This window comes from Papio anubis, chromosome 4 (genome assembly GCF_008728515.1).
Source record: "Papio anubis isolate 15944 chromosome 4, Panubis1.0, whole genome shotgun sequence".
In the NCBI taxonomy this organism is placed as follows: Eukaryota; Metazoa; Chordata; class Mammalia; order Primates; family Cercopithecidae; genus Papio; species Papio anubis.
The window spans coordinates 177,245,071-177,258,080 of NC_044979.1; the positions used below are offsets into that span (position 1 = coordinate 177,245,071).

General features: G+C 49.3%; 1 protein-coding gene across 5 annotated transcripts in view; it reads right to left on the reverse strand.

Annotated features, from left to right (window-relative positions):
- Positions 1-803: 803 nt before the first annotated feature.
- Positions 804-13,010, reverse strand: part of PRDM15 (PR/SET domain 15) — a 75,035-nt gene continuing 62,828 nt past the window's right edge. For 2 of the 5 annotated variants that reach the window (XM_021935494.2, XM_021935493.2), the window contains 5 exons: positions 12,038-12,121; positions 11,450-11,625; positions 7,251-7,331; positions 5,266-5,475; positions 804-4,261 (listed from right to left, as the gene is read on the reverse strand). In XM_021935494.2, the coding sequence (XP_021791186.1) occupies positions 3,782-4,261; positions 5,266-5,475; positions 7,251-7,331; positions 11,450-11,625; positions 12,038-12,121 (1,031 nt within the window). In that variant the 3' untranslated portion in view covers positions 804-3,781. The remainder of the gene's footprint in view (positions 4,262-5,265; positions 5,476-7,250; positions 7,332-11,449; positions 11,626-12,037; positions 12,122-13,010) is intronic. The other 3 variants (XM_021935495.1, XM_021935497.2, XM_021935496.2) reach the window with 2 other exon arrangements.

Genomic DNA, 13,010 nt, shown 5'->3' on the forward strand with positions numbered 1-13,010 from the left:
GGCGTGGGGTGGTAGGTAGGCACCTGTAATCTCAGCTACTTGGGAGACTGAGGCAGGAGAATCGCAGGAACCTGGGAGGCGGAGGCTGCAGTGAGCTGAGATCTCACACTGCATTCCAGCCTGGGTGACAGAGCGAGACAGTGTCTCAAAAAAAAGCCTGTAATGCCAGCACTTTGGGAGGCCGAGGTGGGCGGATCACAAGGTCAGGAGATTGAGACCACGGTGAAACCCCGTCTCTACTAAAAATACAAAAAATGAGTCGGGCGCGGTGGCGGGCGCCTGTAGTCCCAGCTACTCGGGAGGCTGGGGCATGAGAATGGCGTGAACCCAGGAGGCGGAGCTTGCAGTGAGCCAGGATCAGGCCACTGCACTCCAGCTTGGGCGACAGAGCGAGACTCCGTCTCAAAAAAAAAAAGCAAATTAGAATACATCGTTTAATATTTGATCAAAAGATCAATAAGATAAGCGGTCATTCCAGACCATCTGCCCAAAGAAACGCCTGCTGAAGTATTCGCCTCTTTCTAGCTATTGATCTTTTTGGTGCCTGTTCTCTCTTGATCTAAGCTTTACAAAAAAATGCTACATGTACTCTCTTTGTTGCCTTTTTTTTTTTTTTTGGCAATCCCTGTGAAAGCTTCTGATACCTTAATATCTATGGAAACATTTCACATTATCCAAACATTTTATGAGTTCTGGACCTGAGAGGAATCAAGATGTGGCTGACAGCAGAAATTGCGAGCATTCTCAAAGCATACCAACTACGCCACCTTTCCTAACAGGCAGTGGGAGCAGAAGGCCAGCCATTGAAAACACGGGTCACAGCACCTTTTATTCATCATCATACAAATGGATGTGACACGAAATACACCCAACATCTCCAAACAGTCTTAATGCCTTTCAAAATCCAACAGGAAGGCCCGAGATGCCACCTCTAGCAGGGAAGCCATGAGCCTTCCGCCTTTGGATGCTGCAAATGGGAATGATAGAGGTACAGGAGGTCTGCCTTCCATGCCGGTCCCTCCAGCGCAGTCCCATGCCGGACACAGCGAGGCGGCACTTGGCACAGAACGTTTTCCTGAGAACACGTCACACGCTAGAGCATTGCAGAGGCCCGGGCCCCTTCTCAACCCAGAGACCAGATTCACAGGGAGCAGCTGTACCTGTGGCCTCCCTGCAAGACTCACACCAGCAGATGGTACTCGAGTCCACAGATGCACGGAGCCACGGGTCCAAAACAAATTCTCCACTGAGATGGGTCCACAGAGCCTGCTGGCCACAATGGCTGGATCTAATGTCTTCCTCTATGAATACATCTGTGCACCTTGGATCAGTTTAAAAACGAAATACTTCCTGTCACGATGATCGATAGCAAAACCGCGTACAGCTGAGGACTCTTCTGGCTGGGTGGCACGTGGTGGTTGTATTTTGCTATCTAGTTTCTTTTACGCAAATTCGTAGCAATTGCTTTAAGACAACCCATTTTGCCTCAGACAGTGACCCTATTAAGACCACATGTTTACAGAAAACTTGGGAGTTTGATTTTTCTTTAGAGTTCTCACAACAAGAAGTATGAGGTGTCTGTGTATTGAGATAAGCAGTGGTATATACCACACAATCTAAATTAGGTTCTTTAAAAACATTTGATGCGGTCTTACTCTAGGCACTAAAACAACTTCTTTAAAAAAATAAAATTGTGATTTCCAAGGCCTTTATTTTATAGAGAAGAGGAATAAAAGATCAATGCTAGTGGGTGGTTCGTCATGAGCCCAAGGCCCGTTGGGAGTCTCTGCGAGGTCATTTGCCCTTCAGATTCTGCAAAGGCAAAAAGAAATCAATACTGATTTTTAAAAATATATCTTAGGAGCCCTGGTCTCCTGCTGATTCCATGGATGCCTGCAGCACTTGTATCTGGAGAATGGAGACAATATCACCCCAAGCCCGAGTTCATTTGATGCAACTATTATGTATAAAACAGTTAATTATATACATAAATAACATAAAATAATTCTCATAAATTAAAAGTCAAATGATCTCCCACTATTCAACTAAGAGGTGAGAGCTGGGCGCGAGTGATGGCGGGTGAGGTGAGGTGGTGAGCCCTGCAGACCCTCCTGCATGCTGCCAGGGGATGACCTTCCTTAGTTCACGAAGGCATATATTGCACAAAACAAATTCCAGCCCTAGCCTCAAAAGTCCGGTTTGGAGTGGAGTGAGGTGCTGAGAAAGTTGCATTTTGAAAAACACAACCATCCTTTGCTCTGCTGGCAACATCAGGACTGCTCTTCAGCAATTACTCAGCCATGCCAGTGTTTCCTCAAGATGGACTCCCAGTGAGTACAGGATCTGGGATAACTGGCAAAGCAGGACACATTAAGGCAGGTTTGTCCTCTCACTGTGGCCAGTGTTCAACAGAGTACCAGGAAAGTTAAGAGCACACTTCTCCCCACACCTCTGTGTTTCTTGTGGGCAGGAGGGGCTGGGTGCCTCCCCCAACCCTGGCCCCTGCCCTGAAACTGGTATGCAGACGACAGCACGTGTCCCCGCACACACAGACCTGGCTGTTAACCGCACATTCAGTTTTAGGGGCAATTAATGCTTCTAATAGTGAACTAGCCTCTCTGCTTTCATTACCACCTGGCAGGAAACGGCATTTTCTCTGTGGTTCCGAAATACCTACACTTCCACTGTAAAGAGCCAAACTCATTCAGTATTTTTAGAGAAAACTGGTCATGAAATACACCAACTTTTGGGATTGAAGTTTAAACAGAAGGAAAATACGAATTTCCCCCCATTTCTTCCACTCGGGGATTCTGGCTGCGCTTCAGCCAGAATGGACACATTTGGATTGCAGAGAATCTTGGGACAACCTGGGGGAGCCGCTGGCGGCCGCAGGGAGGCTCACTTCTCAGCTGCACGACCCTCTGCATCTGGGCAGCTGTGAAGGGTGGACAGGGACCGATGGTCCTACAGTGCACACGACTTTATCATGTTAACATAAAACTAAAACACAATGTTGGCCATAGCAGCCTTGAACACATAATGTATGTTTGAAATAAAGTTTAAAAAAAACTATTGGAATTCGATTCACGGATATTACTAAGATGCCTTTTGAGCTGGAGTCAGTGACCTCACGTGACCCCTTGTCCATGATGAGCTTGATGATCTCGAAGGTTGCAGGATCACATGTGGCTCAGCACACCTCACATGTGGTTTCAGCCCATAGTTGTATAAGAACCGACTCAACTCCTAGTTCAAAGAGAATAAACGTTACTTTAACTTCTATCTGCTCACTTGCAAAAAAAAATCCAGAAGCGAGGAGAAAATGTTCCCTGCTGCCTGCTGCCACCTGTGAATACTGTCTGTGTTCTCAGACAGGAACCAAGCTCTAAAAGAAAAAAAACCATTGGTGTTCCTAATAACTTATCTTCTGCCTCTTACCATCCTGCTTCTCTCTCAGCCTCACTTTCCTGAACCCTGTGTCGGGTGAACACTGGTTCTGTAAGGGGAGGCAGATGGGGCCCTGGCCCAGGACTTACTGCCTTGGTAAGGCATAGTGTGGAACCCCATCCAGTTTAAAACTCTTGCCTGCCAGAGGTCACTTCTAGAGTTAAGCTGATCTCAGACTGTAATGGTGGCTGGCGGGGGATCTGGAGATACTCTGCAAAGCTAAGTCAACCTTACATTGCAATGTATGACTTTTTGTTTGGTATCCAGCAAACAAATCTAAACAAATCCCAAACATCCCTCTGCAGTTCTTGCCCCGAGTTTCCCGGAACGCAGCTCAGTAGCTGTACATCTGCTGCTGCTGCTCCGCCTGCACCTGGGGCTGGGCCGCCTGCTGTGGGGGTGCCTGCGACTGCGGGGGTGGCAGGACGTCAGTCTGGGGTACTGCCCGCCATGTAAGCGGGTGCTGGTCACTGAGCTGGCTCCCCAGGGGCGTGATGGAGTTGACCAGGGTGGTCAGATTGATGAAGTGGGCCACAGACTGGGGGTTCGAGGCTTCCGACTGGGGGTGGATCTGGACATCATTTTGGCGGTTGTGCAACATGGCCGAGCCGCTGACGGTATCAAAGGTCACGGTCAGGATTGAGTTGTCCAGCTGTAACTGGCGTTCGGGGGTGGTAAGGTGTCCCACGGCCACCGGTTGGAGATTGGTAAACTGAGTCCCGGCTGCAGTGGTGATGGGGGTCACGGTGATGTTGGTCAAGCCAACTGAGCTCGACGGTGTGGTCACGTTTGGGTCACCCAGGGTCACCACTACCTGGAAGATTCACACACAACAAAAATCGGTTCATTTTTGCAAAACAGGGAACGCAAGGACCTCCCCAGGATGTGCTCTGTGTTACCCTGCCGGAATAACCACACGCCGCGCCCCGGGAACAAGCAGCACGACATTCTTTCATGAAAGAGGAAACGGAGTTAATTTTGTTCTGAAAAAATTCCAGCAAAAAAGAAAAAGAAACAGACACAATCATGAAGGCAATGAGAAGGAACTAAGAAACAAATTAACTTCACTGGCTAGAAAAAAAAAAAGTAAGCCTGAGAAAGAAAACAGATGCTTCGTTTTCTACTCATTCCTCCGAAGTGCCCTGCTGTTGGTAAATGAAAATCCCACCACAAAACTACAAAGAGCAATAAAAGTATTTGCAGTACCAATCGCTAACAAGAAGAGAGCATTCTCTTTCATGGAGAGGGATGAAAGGCCAAATAAATAGAGAACTTTTGCAATCAAGATTACCATCCCCCAGATCAACAGAGAGAAGTGCAGTATTAGACACAGACTGATCAAACACTCAGAGGCTTCAAAAGCAAAAGTGACGAAGTCTGAGCAAGACAGAAGGTTCCAGTCAAGACAGTGGGATTGTGGGATTGCCTTCACCTTCCAGACCGAGGGATCCTTGCTCTCCAGCTAGTCAGCAAATGCACAGGGCTGAGCTTTCATCATAAGGGGACTTGGGCAGGCCATCTGTGATCTCCCCAAACTGCAAACAGCCCACCTAATTCCCACCCAGGCAGGGATATCCCTCTTCAACATGCTAGAATGGATGTTGCTGCTAACAATGACAAGCAGGATTTGTAGGTCAGAACTCAGAAATGCTTACATGAAACATGCCTAAGTGAAAAATAGGATATGTCTGCTGCCTTCAACCACGTGAAGTCCACATGTACACTGTGTATAGTAAAAAGAGATGGAGTCACACATAGGGCTCTCATGCTTAGGGAAAGTGACCAGCACCTAATCAGGAGATAAAGCAGCACACTGACCTGCTGAATGCTCTGTACTGCAGAATTGGTCTCGTCGCCTACGCTGCCTGTGAATTCGGTCTCTTTCTCTGAGTATTCGCTGAAGGTGGCGTCCTCGGGCACCGGAGCGCCCGCCTCCTCTTCTGGCTTCTGCTTTCTCTTGTGACTTCGCTTGGCAGCTTTCCCATGCTTCCCTTCGGCCAAATCCTCCTGCTCCAGAGTCAGCTCAGGCTGCAGGAAAATCAGTTTCAGCCAAGAACCAGGTTAGTCGGTCACGTCATGCAGCAGCCAGGACAGCCCCAGCACTGCCCTGGACATACTCTCGAATCAGTGGGGAGGCTCGTGGGCCACCGAGCTGCCACAGGAAACAGAGTGACCACAGCTGGGTCTTGTATTTCTAAGGATCGGGTCAAGTTCCTTTAGTTGCACATTAAAAAAACAAAAAACAAAAAAAACCATATATATATGTATTTTATATATATGTATTTTTTTGTTTTTTGTTTTTTCTTTCTTTGGTAGAGAGTTTCACCGTGTTAGCCAGGATGGTCGCCATCTCCTGACCTCATGATCTGCTTGCCTCGGCTCCCAAAGTGCGGAGATTACAGGCGTAAGCCACCGTGCCCGGCAACAAGTCATATTTTTAAAAGTTGTATTTTATGCTAAAACGTAAACACTTTTTAGAAACCTTTCAAGCCACTGGGGAAAGGGGAATGTTTCCACCCAGGTGAGCTCCTAGAACAAGGCTAAAAATGCTTTCAAATCAGGTCTCTCTTCCCCAAGGCTGTAACAAATCCACTGGAAAAAAAAAAAAAATTTGAATTAAAATAGATTTGACCACAAAAAACTGCAGGGGAAAGGAACCAAGGGCCCAGCTGCAGTGATGATGCCAGTGGATCCCCGCACACTTCCCTGCAAGTGTCCAGGGCGCTGCTGGGCTGTGACCACATCTTCTGAACCAGGCTGGCTCTGCAGCCAGACTCGCTCAGGCTCACAGAGGCTGTGGGGCAGTGGTGGCTGGTGAGTGGTCACCTGCCACTCCTCTCGGGCTTCCTGTACCGTTCCACACGACCTGGTCCTAACCCAGTGGCAGACAGACCCAGTGTGGGCCTACATCGTGGTCATGGTGGGACGTCCCTTCCTCCCTTCCTCCCATGCCTGTGACTTGCCAAGGGTAGAAATGGCCTGTGGGTTCTGGGGCTGAGGCTGGAGCTGCCACACGTCACTCAGCCGGACCCAACCCCCTTCATCAAGACTGCATTCTAAAGCGCTATTTCAGAACAAGAGGCATACATGTGATCTTAAATCTTCATCATTCTCTGAAATAAAAGCATTTTTACTGACTAAAAATATAGTATTAACTAAAAATTTCTTTAAAAACTAAGTTCATCTAATCGATATGTTTAAGCTTATTTTGCTTAGAACAATTTAATGATTGTTCCAATTTTTTTTTTTTTTTGAGACAGAGTCTTGCTCTGTCACCCAGGCTGGAGTGCAGTGGCACAATCTCAGCTGACTGCAACCTCTGCCCCCTGGGTTCAAGCAATTCTCCTGCCTCAGCCTCCTGAGTAGCTGGGATTACAGGCATGCACTACCACGTTTGGCTAAGTTTTGTATATTTAGTAGAGACAGGGTTTTTCTATGTTGGCCAGGCTGGTCTTGAACTTCTGACCTCAAGTGATGTGCCTGCCTTGGCCTCCCAAATTGCTAGGATTACAGGCGTGAACCACTGTGCCCAGCCAATTGTTCTAATTTCTTTTTTTCTGGAAAACATCTGTTTTCCAAAGTGAGATATACCAGTATTCAACAAACTGAGGTCACAGAAACTACAGAAACGAGGAGATGATCTAAAAGGTTCTGAGGGGAAGAGAAGCCAAGAAAACAGGTGACCCCAGCCACAGGCTTGCCCAGAGTTGCTCCCTCCCGGCCTGTCCAAGCCCCTCAGGTCTGTTCTGCAGGTGTCCACTTGCCCCAATGTTTCTGAGCCCCTGAAGCCCTGTGCCACTCACCTGGACAATGCCAATGGAAGAGGCGTCGATTGTGGTGGTCTCCGGGAGGTGATCCAGGTCATCGATCCTCACCGCAAGCACCTATGAGGAGCACAGGGCATGAGCTAGGGGTCAGGGTGCTGCTGATGCAGGCGGGAACCCAGAAGCCACACATGCCTCGGGACCATCTGCGCCACTCCTGCCCTTCCCTCCCAGGCATCCCCCACACTTCCCAGTCTCCTCTGTTCAGTTCTGACTTCGAAACTGTGTCCAGAAGCCCAGGGCTCATCCTCACCCCTTATTTCACGCTCCCGCAATGCTCTTGCCCCTGTATCATCTCACATCCACTCCCCCAGGTCAGGGGGAGACTGTATCCTCCCTTTTTGGCCCCACACCAAAGGGGTGAGGTTTCAGTGGTGCTTCTGTTATTCCAAGGAAGACCATAACAAGGTAAGATACGGTAGAGTAAACCTGTTCTATGAGGAATCACCAAAAATGAGACACTTGTGCCTTACGCATCGTGCTTTTCAGTTGAATCCATACACAAGTGCTTTCATTTGTTGGTTTTGCGATGAAGTGATGCCCTGTCCCTACCTTCCCTCCGATGGCCACACTGAACAGGGTTCTCAGCACACCCCGTGTGCCCACAGGGCCCCTCCCACCAGCTCAGTGCATCCTGCCCAAAAGTAAGTGACCTTCATTGCTCACACCCTGCTACAGCAGTTGCGTTTGTTCTTGTGATGACCTAATTAGACCATAAGAAAGACAATGGAAAACAAGTACAGAGGCAGCTGAACATGAGGGGAAGGCGTGATAAAGGGGAGGGGCTTAAAATTAGCAAGAGCCTGCCTGTGAGGATGCTTCACCCAAACAGCTTTGCAAACATCTTTAAATTTCTGATCAACTAAAGGAAGTTAAAAATGGAAAAGCAGACCATGCTTTGTGGACGTAACTCATTTAAAAAAGAAGAGAAGTGCATCGTTAAATTTACATTCCATGACTAGGTCTGGGCCCCTTCGTGGAAAAGACGGCAAACAAAGGCTGGCCAGTAAGTGTTTTAAGTTAACAAATCCTGCAATGGTTTTGAAGACTCCAGTGTAACTCTCATTGACACTGAGCACAGATCTATACTGTGACACTCGCAAAGGACCCTGAGCAAAAGCAACCAGACTGCTGTGGATGCACTCTCCACTCTCACCACCACCACCTCTGTCATCAGTATCGTCACCATCAACATCGTCACCACAACCACCTCCATCACGATCATTGCCCTCATCACCACCAACATTGTCACCACCATCACTACCATCCCTATCACCATTACCATCTCCCCCACCATCACCAACACCACCAGCACCACCATAGCTCATACAAGAGGGAAACCATAGATTGGAGTCACAAAATAGTATCAATCCTAAAAGATTCCGAATCTCTAAGTTATGCCTGTTTTAACTAGTCCAACAGTTAAACTATAACTAGTTTAACTTAACTAGTTGTTAGTCTGACTCCAATGAACACCTTCCTCCTCCTGAATCTGTGGCATCACCAATGGGGACAGGCTCGGGGGACCCCTGAAGTCCCACTCTCAGCCAGGCCTCACTGCGGCAAACACAGCTACACAAAGCCGACCCGAGTCCCCTTCCTTCCCCTCACACTGCTGTCTGGGGCTGTCTCTTCCATACCCTCTATTCTAGTAATCACTTTGCGTATCTACTTCTCATTTTTCTGTTTCCTACCCAGACCGGAAAGTCCAGGAGGGCAGGGATGGACTCTGGCTGGCTGGCCCATCACATCACTGGTAGGCATTTGTTTGAGTTAATGTAGAGAGAAACAACTGTGAGATGATCAAAAGGAATGACACAAAGAGAGCACAGGGTAAAAGGCTGGAGAAACAAATTGGTTCGAGAACAAAGACAAAATCCCCCTGCACCACCACCTCTGGGTCTGGAAGGCTTTCCTCGAGTCACTTGGTTCTGTCTGGGTTGGGCTTGAGGGGTGGGGATAGGTAACACCACCCGGCTGAAGGAGCAGAGCACAGGTGAGCATGCAGTCACGCCACCTTAGGAAGTGGTTTAATCCTGGTGAGAGGGCTCTGCCTGACAGTGTTTATAGGAGATGCCTTTATCAGTAAGGCCTCTCCACCCAGCTATGCACATCAAAACTCCGGTGTGCAAAAGTGATGTGCACACTATCAATACGCTGAAGTCTATAAACCCACACAGTCATGGAAAGGAACCGCCCAAAGCCAGCCTTGCTCACGGGCTGCTGCCTGGGCTGTAGGGCCTGCCCTGCCCCTGGGACGCCAAGGTGGTCCTGGCACTTCGGGTTCCTGCTCCCCCGACTCTGTCTAGGAAAAACACCAGCTGGCCACTACATGAAAAGGGAAGCATTGGAACTCAGGGGAAGCTCCTCGCTGAGCAGGGCACAGGGCACAGTATGCAGGCACAGTCCCCTGGCTTCCCGGACCGGAGAGCAGGCTGAGTCCCTGCACCGCCCTGGGAGCCTGATCAGGCTGCAGAGGAACAGGAACACAGCAATGTCCCAGATCACCCCCAAACTAGGGAGCCGACGGACTGATGCCGCCTGAAGCAGACGGTGCTTTCCCAATTTCAAAAGGAAGCCACTTTCATTATAGGGGATTGGAAAATGTAGAAAAATGTGAAGACAAGAAATTACCCATAACTTCAAGAACACGAGAAAAATCACCGTGGGATGTTTTGCTTCCTTCTTTATCTGTCTCATTTATGTGAGTATTACACACAATGTGTGTGACGTATATCGTGTATATACACACATTATATATGTGCACAACATATACTGCTCTTTCACGTATGTAATGAGCATTTCACAATTTTATTTCGGATCCGTGTAAGCATGTGTGTGCAGGCAAACACTGCTAAACCATCACTAATTGAATCACATTCCTACTGCAGGATGTGGAGGGGTTGGAATAATCATTTATTAAACACTCGAGAAATACTGTGATGCTGCCTTCAACAAAAACATCCAACGGTGAGGGCAGCAACTCATGCCAGCCGGCCAGTGTGGTCACTCTGAATCTAAAACCTGACCCCTCGACAGGCAAAGGACGCCGTCCGCCGCCGCTACCGTTCGTGTTTTCTGCGATGCACGGTGAGCTGAGCGCCTTTCCGTGTGGTTTTCACTATGGCTGTTCTTCCTGCATGAGCTCCCTTCTCCGTGTACACCCTGAGTGCGCCTTGCGTGTTTCTCAGCCAGTGCATGTTATCGCTAATGTTAACAGGGTCTATCTGCCTAAGACCGTCACGGCCTATGCAGATTTATTATTATTATTATTATTTTTGAGACAGAGTCTCACTCTGTCACCCAGGCTGGAGTGCAGTGGTGCAATCTCAGCAGCTCACTGCAACCTCCGCCTCCCAGGTTGAAGCGATTCTCCTGCCTCAGCCTCCCGAGTAGCTGGGACTACAGGCTCCGGCCACCATGCCCAGCTAATTTTTGTATTTTTAGTAGAGACGGGGTTTCACTATGTTGGCCAGGCTGGTCTTGATCTCTTGACCTCATGATTCACTTGCCTTGGCCTCTCAAAGTGTTGGGATTACAGGCGTGAGCCACTGCACCCAGTCCAGATTTTTCATTTTTCTTTTGGCCTGTATTTGTTCTGAGTGCTTATGGAGTCAAACCTGTGTTCACAACTCCTTTTGCTGCTTTTACGCTGAGAGTCTACTCCTTTCTGTGACCTGACAACCAAGTTTTCCCCTGGTTTTGTTTTTCAGGGTAGTCCTTAAAGCACATTTAATTATGGAACATCCCGGCCCTTCCTGTGGAGCAGGCTTTCAGGGCAGTTGGGCTCTGCCTGCATCTGTACAATTCCCCCTCCCCATCCTCAGTGTCATACTCGGCCCCAACACCACATGGGGCCCCCATTTTGCATATTTAGTTCCGTGAGTGGGAAGAACTGGGGGGTGGCAGGGCTGTGCTTCCATCTTACCATAATTTCAGGGAGGATGTAATTTATAACCTTAGCAAAGGTCCGCCTAAGGCTCTCCTAACCTCTCCCAGGCACTCACTAAGCGCCTCCTATGTGGTGGCAGACAGTGTCAGTCACAGAGGCACCTAAGACTCAGGCCCCGCCTCCAGTACTTGGGGTCTGCAGAGGGAGGTGGGCCATGTGCCAGCGTGGGGGTGTCCAGTGCATGGCCCACTGGCGGGGCACGGAGGGGGCACAGCCACCAGCTTACCTCGGGGTGCTTGCGCCGCATGTGTCTGCTCATGGAGGCCCTGGTGGACACCTTCGTCCCGCACAGCTGGCAGCTCTGCGCCTCCACCTTGTCGTGTGTGAGCTGAACGTGCTTCTGCAGCATGTATTCGGTCACGTACTTCTTGTCGCACACGGAGCACGTCCACTGCTTGCCCACTTTTCACACACACGCAGACACATGCACGTGGAAAGGAAGACACAGGTCACCAGTGCAGCCATCCCAATGACCCTGACCTGCTGCACGAGGCAAGAAGCCTGTCACGCCCTGCCCATCCTGAGAGAGCCGGTGCTGGTACCCGAGCACACGTGAGCTCAGAGCCTCTGTCCCTTGGGGAGCACTGCCGGCAGCAGCTGCATCACTGCACCAATATGAGAAAATTCAAGAAGCGATACTTGACAGCCGTGGTGGGCTGATCTTTAGAGGCCAAGGGGCCACCATGAAGCCAAGACGCCACTAAATGTTCTGGAACCGTCTAGATAAGTTGTTTCCACCCCCGCAGGCACTCAGACAGCCCTGGCAGCCTGCCCCATGCAGCCCCGAAGGCTCCTTCAGGCTGCGCCTGCTTACCTGTGTGGATAAGCTTGTGGGTCTCCATCGTGTTCCTCTCGCTGAATGTCTTCCCGCACAATTCACACATGAAATCTTTAATCCCTGCAGAGAATGGCGCATATAACTTCCTATGTTTAATGAGTGTTATAAGTCCACATCAGTCTTCTCCCTGACATGTCCTAGGAACTGCAGAACCTTCAGGAGAAGGTGAATTGCAAGAAAACAGTAGACAATGAATGCTCAGCTCCAGCCTCAGCCGGCAAAGTGTGGCTTGGAAAGTTTATGCTTCTATGGTGACGTTACATATCAAAAAAATCATGAAATGTGGGAAAGGCTGAGAACACAGAGTGGAACCCACAGAGAAGAACGATGGGAATTTCTTTAAAGCATTCATGTATCCACACCTCCCTTAGTCCAGGCAGCTCTTAGGCAGCATGTGATACAACGAGAGAGGAAACAGCAACTGAAATCAGGACCAATGGCAAGGAGGGCACAGATGCGCCAAGCATAAGAGAGAACAGAACTGCCGTGCTCAGACAAAATAAATGTGATTCTTCAAAACTTGACTAATTCAAATGAGAGCTGATGCCGGGCACGGTGGCTCATGCCTGTGATCCCAGCACTTTGGGAGGCCAGAGGAAGATTGCTTGAGTCCAGGAGTTCAAGACCAGCCTGGGCAACATGGCGAGACCCCGTCTCTACAAAACTAAAATAATGAGCTGGGCATGGTGGTGTGTGCCATGCAGGGGATGCCTTGCTCTCTTCTGGGTGCACTATGGCTTGGCCATTGCCCTACTGAGGCTACAGATCTGACCTTCCAGCACCCTAACACAAAAGATGACAAGCAACCTTGCATACACATCCCTGGCCCTTATCTGGTCGCTATTTCTTATGCACATTCCTGTGGGAGAAACAGCTGAATGGGAGGGACATTTAAGGACTGACCAGTCTCCCAATGCCTGAGGTGAGCTGTGCAGCATGCACTGCGATT